Genomic DNA, 10,000 nt, shown 5'->3' with positions numbered 1-10,000 from the left:
GCTAAACTTGACGGACACATAGCGGCCTATGTTCGAATTGAGCGGATAGGAATGTTTGGCTGCTAGTTTATTGTGTGATGGCGGTCAGCCAACTGCTGAAAGGTTCCGGACGAAAAAAGGTATTAGTATCGTATGTGTTTGTAAAAAAATAAAAAAAACTTGCGAGAACTGCAGGCAAAGAGGTATCAAAAATAGATTTCCAGTGGCCAAGCAAAAAGAAACTTTAATCATACGTTTTCCTTATTCGATGCTTATATATATATATATATATATATATATATATATATATATAAGCATCGAATCATAATCAGTGTATGAATAATTAGATAGATGAATAAATACATAGGTGAGATGCCGTCTCCGTCGATGCAATCAAAGTGTTAAATCGTAATAATTCTACGGTAATTATTATAACTTTATAAAGAGCACGCGCTCTTTGTCAAGTTATAATACACGCTGGAAGAAATGCGATACTGAAGCGTTTGGCGCACAGAATTTTAAAATAGGCTTTGGACTTTGTTATAATTTATGGAATCAATGGAAAAGAGAATCATGTTGCCGCTGCTCTCATGCTGACAATAGGACGTCACTTTATCTCTCGAATGTTTAGTTCTTGAGGAAGTCCTCTAGATAACTTTGACAACGGGCTAGGCGAGTTCACGTCAGATAATTTCCGAATAAAAAAGGCTACAAATAAAAATCCTATCCTTAGGACCATGGTAGGCAGGTTACGATGATTGAAGCGAAGTTGACTGCACAATTATGGGGCAAGTATCGCGAGTTGTAACTTATCAAGAGATCATTAAATAGTTCAAATAATTGCGGCTGATTTTTTTTGCTTGCATTCACGACATCTATGTAGTACGTGCGTCCCCTGGTTCCCCCGCCATCAAGTTTCTCTTAGCCTCTATACTGAACCTTTACGTTGTGGAACTTAATTAATTTCTGGTTCTCCTCTTAGGAAGTCTTGCATCGTCAATTATAGTTAGCCGTCTCTCAGGTAGTCGAAGCAACACCATTTTCCAATAATCGAGAACAGCTATAAGCGTAAGTACAAATACAAACCATTAATCGTTGCCTTCCTAAAAAACAAAAAAAATTAATTACACGGCGAGAAGCAAAAGTCTATTCACAGGTTTAGAGTCATAATTTTACATCTGTGCAATGGTGCAATAAAACGTCTTTGCTTTTCCCTTCGATGTACATACATAGACGTATACACAGAAGAGGGAGGCACGTATATATATATATATATATATATATATATAAGAGTAAATTCGACAAATATTTTTATCGCAGTTACCCTTATAAGAAGATGTCCATATCGTATATAGGGCGCCTATTTGTTGTAGTATGATAGATGTTACGAGAATCGAATCGCACTGCGCGACACCTACTTACATTGCTGTCAAACTGTTGCCGGAGATAGTAACAGGCACCAGAAAATACTTTTGGTAACTGAAAAAATAAGCGAAATAGTAATTGCTGTTACGTTACAGCAACACGCATTGAATTTGTATGATAGTTGTGTATTGTATCATGGAACCTTAAGGATAAAAAATAGATAAAAGTAGGCCAGGCGGAAGCGGTAGCGATAACAAACAAAGGAAATGATACGTTTCGCATTTATCAAAAATGTTCACCATTTTAGCAAACTTACTTTAGGTTTGCCTTTTATTTTTACCTTTAGATTAAGTGACAAAAACCGTAGATAAAAATTTGACCATTGAACTGAGACCTCAGTCCTATTTCGAATGAGAATAAAGTTATTGCTGAACTTTACCAAGCATACTAAAAGAAGTTGCTTTTTCATTCTCCGCTACTTTTTATTCAATAGGCGAAGCAATGCACGTAAATGATATCCAAGCAGAAAAAATTTGCCGGTAAATCTAATAAATTATGAAAAGGATTTCCAATATCCTGGAAACGGCTGTCTTTGACGAAAGAATTCTTCGAAAGCAGGTTTGTACATTAATGCTATAAAAAAATAAAATATTTCTGCGAACTTCCGTCAGACTCATATTGTTGCATAGTTTAGTAAACCTCAGCTTTGTTTGGTACCTAAATTGGGCAACAACTTGTCCCTCCCGTAAGGTCCTACAAACTTCGTGGCTCGTTAAAAATTGATTTTTTTTTCAAGCATATAGAGCGCGCTGGACGATTTACCTATTTATTTTCTGTAGCAATAAATTGAGAGCTTGGGCTGGTGCTTGCCAAAACTGCGGCCGCATTCGTTATTCAAGCGCGACGAACTCTGCAACGGAAGTAGTATCGTTTGGATTTTTATGCATTAAATAGCAGGAAGCTGAAAGATGACGGTGATGACGAGTGGCGTACAGCTCTGCTATGTTATGTTAGATAACCAAGCAGTGACTATCCTAAAAAGATTCGATTTGTGATCTTTGTAGTACTACTCAAATCAATGTAGCTAAATGTTATGCAAAGGACTTTGTAATTTTCGTGACAAAGCTGAAGTTTATTGAACCATGCAGTAGTATGTGTCTAACGGAAGTTAGCAGAAGACCACTATATTTCACGTTTTTTTACTACCTGACATTACCAGTGATAAGTAGAATATGTCTATTGCAGAGCTAGATCGTCCATAATTCGTTCGGTCGCCACAGTCGTCCCAACGAAGCCGACAAATTAATCCAGACAGCGGACTACACTTCTGTTAGAGCCACCTTTTCTTATTCGTATTCTGCTACTCTCGTTATTTTTATTATGATGGCTGAATTTTCGTCAGCTTCGGCTGTCAGCTGATATTGAAGAAAAGCTTGTGCTTTCCGACCTCTAGCGGATTTAGCTTCTCTTGCAGCCAATTTCAGATAGCGACAACTGCAGCCAGCCGCAGCGTCACGGATAGCCTTCCCCACCACTGATATCACTTGTGGCAAGGGTTGCAACGGCCAATGGTAATCAACAACATCGACTTGTCGAGGCGAGTTGATTCCATCAGCCTCTCCTGCAACAGCCGCCCCAGAGCCGCTCTTCGTCGTCAGTATTCGATTGCAAGATGGCGACTTCTATGCCGCTGTCTAACCGCTGATCAGCTGGTCTGGTCATTTGTTTCTCGTATACTGACAGAAACTGTTTGCGTTTTATGTCCAGTATTTAAGCTGTTAGGCATTACTAGAACAACTGGGTATCAGTTCGAAACAAAGTGTGCATAAGTCCGGATTCGAACCTACACCATCACGTGCATTCACTTTACCAGGCAAACGCGTAATCGAGTGCGCTATCACGGGGACTTTCAATATACAGATAATGTCCACAGATCGAGGTGTTGCTGTTGTTACACTAGTAGTCATTAAGCAGCAAGGCTGCGACAGAGAAAAACGGCGGTGGAGAGCGATGAAGCGCTGCTAAACTGAATACTCTGCTGCTGGTAGTGATGGTCTCTTGTTTACTGTCTGATTAATGCATAATACATAATACAGGCTTTTCTTACCTTGTTTCTACGTATGTACCAACGTCCGCCCTGTCGTGTGGCTGTGGTAGAATGGAGGAGTAACCCGACATAGACAGCGAGTTCGTACAACGCGCAAATCGAATGACTACACTAGTTTTCTTAGTGCTGTAGTGAATGGTATTTACGAGAAATATAAGTTTTGTGGAAAAAAGCTACGGCGACCGTTGCTACTTGATCGGACTTTTGATTAATCGGGGGCAGTTGTCACTCGATGGAACCGGCACCCCCGAGCGCCAACAACAGGCAACACTATTAGAGAAGCCGTAAAAGACGGGGCTAGCAGACAACATATGGGCAAGCGAGAACGGCCAATCTGCTGAGGCGTATATGTATTTTGGGCTCGGCTTAAGGAAGGTGTTCGACACGATACTAGTGTCGAGGTCCCTGCGACATAGCAGTTATTTGTTTTCACCGTTAACACTGAGAATCTCAGCGGTAGAATAGAGACGTTAGACGTTCACGTAACGGTTGGAAACTGTTCACGACTGAGTCTGAGTGTGGCTCAGGAAGGACGGGAGAAATCGGGCCAGTTTGTCAGCTCTAATCCGGAGTGCTGTAGCTACTCACTGTTGCGTCACCGTGTCCAATTTTAGTGTCAATGAGAAGCACAAAGTCTGTTCTAAACAAACGACATAACGTTATGGATATAGTACTGTAATGTGAAAAGTTTATGCAGAATCTAAAGTGGTTCAATCAGACATTCGGCTTAAACGTTGCCAAACTAAAAAGGCACGGATAAAGAAACACTCCGCTGAACAGAACTTACGATGTTTCGTGTCGGTGGACTGCAACGAGGACAGGCTAATGTATTTTGACTTACATTGGTGCGGAAACACTCGTAATGGTAGGGCTGCGTACAAGGCTCAGACCATGTGACTCGCTAAATGAAAAATAGGAATATCCTGTAGACAAACCAAGTTTCGATTAACCGAGAACCTTATCTATGCACGCCGAAGGTGGGGCGTAATATTCATGTGTATTGAATGTGCTGATTATTTAGAACTTATTAGGTGTGACGAACAATTTCATATCAGATATTAGTGTACTCTGGTGTACGACGAATCAATTTCTATCGAACGGAGATGAGCGTTCGTTACTCGTATCATTGTTGGCGTTGATGACCGATACGCTTGCCGGTACGCCCGCTGGCGAGTTCCGGCAGGAAGAACGATCACAACGAAGAGTAAGGGACTGCATGTGAACTGTGCTTAACAGACGCCCTGGAAGGGGGCGGTGTTGGAGGCGGCCGGGGAAGGCCTGGCCCAAGCTTGCACGGCCCTGTGAACAACAACAAGAGGCCAGCGCCCAATAACAGCGGCTGGCCGGATGACAACAGATCGAACGATGAAAGCGAATTCGATGGTACTCCTGCCGCCAAAGAGGCGCGGCCCTTGGAAGAAGCCCATCTCAAGAATGCGCTCGACAACTGTCGGCACTTCCTGGCGATTCGAACGCCGGGTCGAGTGGGTCGCGAGTTCTTCGATGTCGGCTGCGTCGAACTTGCAAGGAGCTTGCTCGGCACCCAGCTCGTTCGTCGACTCACCGACGGCACCTTACTCCGTGCCAAGATTATCGAGACGGAATCGTACCCTGGTGGCGAGGACCGCGCTAGTCATAGCTACAATGGACGACGAACCGAACGCAATGAGCCGATGTACATGGAACCAGGCACCGCGTACGTGTACCTCACCTATGGCATGTACTTTTGCTTTAATATATCATCGCGTGGCGACGGTGCGGCAGTGCTGTTGCGTTCGGCAAAACCCCTCGTCGGACTCGAGCGGATGCAGCGTCTTCGAGGCAGCCGCCGAAAGGATGGCGGCAGTAAACTGCGTGCAAATCAGCTACTCAATGGACCATCCAAGCTTTGCATGGGGATGGCCATTGAAAAGGAGACAATGAACAAAGAGTTTGTGCCGAGTAGTGAACTCCTTTGGATCGAATTTGGCCAGGAGGGATCATCGAACAGCCTAACCGCAACGCCAGAACTAGCGACTGTTGGTCCCCAACGTGTCGTGACCTCGAAACGGGTCGGCATCGATTCTGCTTCTCCGGAGTGGTCTCAGCAACCTCTTCGATTCTATTTGCTGGACGAAGCGAGTTTCGTCAGCGTGCGTGATCACGCCGCCGAGAAGGCATTCTCATTGTGATATTATTTACGATATACGTGCTATTGCAATGAACAACTATTAATGTATTTCAAAAACAGAAGAAGGAAAAGTAAACGATAGTAAGAGTGTAACGGTAATTTATAATCTTATTACATCATTATCGGTTGATAGACCCTGCTACAACCAAAACAGCTAATATGTTAACATAACAATAATGTTATGTCAGTTTGATATTCACAAATTAACAAAAGAATTTGCAGTAGTTTAATAACAAGCTTTATTCTTATGGCTTTTTCACTAAGAAGTAATTTTTAAAATTCATTTTTTTGAATCTTGCGTGTCCTAGACTAACACTGTTAAGCAGAGAAGTAACTGTTTTTCAAGTCCATTGGACTCGGCAGCGTTGACCCTACTGCGTAGACTACGGCTTCATCCTTCGTAATATGTGAATCGCTTCCCTCATGTTCCGGAGCGTGTTTACACGCTCCTTTCCGTAAAAATACACCAACCGTACAGTTTTACCTGATAGTATAGATGTTCATATGATCAATGGGCATACTATATAGGCTTTTCTTCCCTTCAAACAGGAAAGATATATCTTTTTGTGGCAATGCGTATGAAAATAAAAGAGCATGTTCATAAGCTGAGTCGGCTAGTGTTCCGGATTATGCGTCCTCCTTGCGGTGGCATTGAGAGGACTACAGAATAATGCAGTAGATTAAAAAAAAAACAAGTTATTTGCGCGTACAATGAGTATAATAAGAGAGTGGCGGTGATATTAGTGATGGGGATGTTAGTGGCGGAAATGACTGGGAGAGAAAAAGAGCGCGTTCAGCGCTATGGGTCTCTGTAATCGCATCTAAAACGAGGTGACGCGTGAGTTCGACGGCTGGAGTGACAATAATAGTAATCGAATTGAGTGGATGGTAGATGATTTCTGAAAGACAACAGTTAAACAGGGTGGTCTACATGGCCTTGAATAGCGCAGTCTACCAATAGACTGAGATCGATGTACACACACACACAGACACACGCTCACACACACAAAAGACACATATATATATATACAGACAGAGAGAGTATTCAAAAATCGTGTAGCTGATCCTCGCCCTAGCTGTAGATACGTGTCCTAGATAGAAGCTAAGAAATAATGAAACTGTTCGTGTGACAAGAACGAAATTGATGTAGTTGACGCCGACAGACTATAATAACCAAATAAAATTCAATAAAGGCAGCAGCAGGAAAGCTAATCGGATGATTGTCGACTCACCTAGGCAATGCATTACCGCTGACGTTATTAGTACGAAAAACGCACAACATACGATATACATAAGCGTCTATTAAAAGATATGGCGGACACTATGTTGAACAACTAAACACCAGAAACAACAAGAAAAAAACAAGATTCGCATTTACCGACCCAGCAACTGCGCAGTATAGAAGGATATATATGAACAGCAGCAGCAGGTCTTCGCACGACCGTATACCACTCTAATCCGAGCAGCATGAGATAAATCTAAATGGATACTAATTGTTCTGAATGATTTAAACACTCAAGTACGATCTTTTGCAGTATTTTTTTCCTTTATTTTGCTGGTCAGTAGATTCATTCCATATATATATGAGAAAACCGGATCCCTCGATTAGTCAAGAGGGATTAGACGAAGGCGAGTGAAGCCAGTTAGCGAGGCGGTTTGGCATAAACATAATATTACTATAAGTTAAGGAGTTTATCTAGAGCGAATTAACTTTGAAAAAATTACGTTTATTTCGCATTAGCGTGCAATTACTCAGGATAAATGCGCGTCACTAACGCTTCGATTCCAGCGAATAGGACAATAAGAACAGTTTGATGACAGCCATAACGAATCACATTGACAACAAGCACGAAGGCTCACTAACACCTATAAACGTTATATTATAATTATTACTATACTTGACGTGCACTAAAACGGGCACAATGCTTCAATCCAGCCCTAGTCACAGCATAGTCCTTGCAATGTCATGTAACGATTCGACTTTATTTTATACCTGATGGAACCCATTGAGGATGATGTGCATCCGTACGACATCATGCGACGCGTGGCATCAATATAGCAATACATAGAGAGACGCAGTGGTGCAGAGGAAGGGACCCAGTAGCGACCGATTCGCCGGCACAACTTCCGCTAAATTGGGGTTCTACTGACGGCGTGTACAGTAAAAGTTTGAGGGTCTACGTCGTGTCCTCTGCCATAATAACTACTGTAACTAACAATTCCCGGAGGATCGGCTATCGACACGGGCGCTTTTCGGCCGCAAGGCTAACAGACGGCATTTCTTGTTGGTTGTGCGCGTCACCTTGACTCGGGCGTTGTGCACCATGTTCCATCATCACGTGGCCGGTGATAGATAACGTTGCTTAGCTAAAACGAGCAGGAAAAAGCGCAACATTGGAGCCTGGGTGGGGTGGCAACTGAAGAACTGTCCTGTTGACTGCAACAACTTTAGTTAGCGCAAGAGATATCCGCATTATAATTGTATGTACGTGAAGGATCATTATCAGGGAAAAGCTGTTTAACTTGTGTTATCGGTTGTTATTATTACTTTGGTGATTAATAACAAACGTCTGGTATCAGAGTTCTTAGCTTTGTGGCGTACGTGCATGAATGGATACCACACTCAGTTCCTTTCACCTAAATAAATAACTAATAGTTTCCCACACAACATCTGTATCCCATATGATGCAATCGAAGTAACTAGCGTCATACAGTACATTGCGATAATACCTACGTAGTAGCACCTACGTGCTACTTATCAATCCCGTTTATTTAATGTCAAATTTTCTATTCGTAGCTGCTACCTGCTTCGAGTAACTATCTACTATATATTGCAAAAGATTATCCCGTGCTATATTATTATTTGTATTCTTACAGCTTCATATTTAGAGGTGCTTTGTCGCGCTAGAGCGCATGTCGCGTTTATTTTGTTTCGTTTACACATAGCCTATACGTAATTCTTTGTGGATTTCCTATTGATTTCAAGATACATTTTTTGTTTTGTAGGACATGATTACAAAGCATGTTTCGGTTGTTATTGAAAGTGAAAGAAGGGTAGCCTGCAAAAAGGCTGTATCCATAAGGTAAACTAGATGACTAAGTAACTATGGCATACCGCGCATGAATAACATATCACTGCGATAGGCCTAAATCATCAAAACGCTCTAACTATAGTCAGTCATAATGTAGACGCAGTATGAAACATGAATGGCCTAATAACATATTCGTTAATACATTTTCATGTGAACAATCATGAGCTGGAAGGCTCAGAATTTCGGTTAGACTCCAAATAAAAATCCGATTGTTAGCTAGTTTCCGGAATTGCATTAGTAAGGGTAAACAGGAATCGCTCCATGACCAACATCTCTATATTGTATTAACCTTTACGAACATGCCAAGCTGCGTAGGATGCACAGATAATTCTCTCAATAGTTTTATGGTTAGGGTGACTAAAATACGGACCGCTTAAAGGAACAATATATAACCGTAGACGAAAGATACCAATATGGGAAATAATGTGGCATCAGCAAACACCACATGAATTTCAGGTACATAATGATTATCGAATGGGAGTTTTATTACTAGTTACAGCAAGGGCAAATGTCATGTTACTGTGGGAGCAACTGAATGTCTACGTGCTATAAAAAAAAAAAAAAAGCGAACTGTAAGAAGGGAAGTCCAAAGTGTAAATATATCGAATGGTTATATGATGGTATTATAATATTGGCAATGAAGATGATAATGGTAGACACTAGTAGATGGCATTAATAAATAATAACTATAATGATAGTAATAATATAATTTAATAAACTTGTCGGTAACTTTGCTCAGATAATTGTCTTTATTAAAGGCTAAACCAGGTGAGACACTGGTTTGACGCAGGCGAAGAGTCTAGGCCTAAATGGTCACTACGAAGAGCAATTTATTCCTTATAGTTAGCTTAAATTTTTCAGTTTCGGTTTATTTTAGAATGGAGAAAACATATTTGCGATATGCCTTACTTGACACGCTATAAAGGTGACTTTATAATAATAAGTAATAATAGAAGAAGTACGAAAACAGTATTGTGCGCTCGTTCGGTGCTGTTTTTTCTCGTTATTTTTTTGTTTGTCTGACCTATTATACCTGAGAGGGTCCATATATATATAGGCTGCAAGATATGATTCAATTTTGTTGAAGATTGGTAGCCTCTCACAAATGTTCACAATGTGTGTGTCAGTATATCATCATTCGTTTAAGAAGTAGGGACAAGTTCGCTCTAACAGCAAAGCAACATGGCATTTTGCCGGAAATCATCACTTTTCAGAGAATGAAAAGTATGGAAACTCAACACATCACCAATTTCTGATATTATCTAAGAACACTAAACTTTGTAAAGT

The 10,000-nt window shown here is 41.2% G+C and overlaps 1 protein-coding gene across 1 annotated transcript; it reads left to right on the top strand.

The window, feature by feature from the left end:
• The first annotated feature begins 4,415 nt into the window (after window positions 1-4,415).
• LOC111263432 (uncharacterized) lies at window positions 4,416-9,456 on the top strand. The gene is made up of 2 exons (XM_022838483.2): window positions 4,416-4,428; window positions 4,661-9,456. The coding sequence occupies exons 1-2, from the start codon at window positions 4,416-4,418 to the stop codon at window positions 5,620-5,622; spliced, it is 975 nt and encodes a 324-aa protein (XP_022694218.2). The 3' UTR covers window positions 5,623-9,456.
• The last annotated feature ends 544 nt before the right edge of the window (window positions 9,457-10,000 follow it).

This window comes from Varroa jacobsoni, unplaced genomic scaffold, assembly GCF_002532875.2.
Source record: "Varroa jacobsoni isolate VJ856 unplaced genomic scaffold, vjacob_1.0 scaffold_764, whole genome shotgun sequence".
Classification (NCBI taxonomy): domain Eukaryota; kingdom Metazoa; phylum Arthropoda; class Arachnida; order Mesostigmata; family Varroidae; genus Varroa; species Varroa jacobsoni.
Note: the sequence above shows the minus strand (reverse complement) of the source record. Positions and strands in the feature narration are given on the sequence as shown.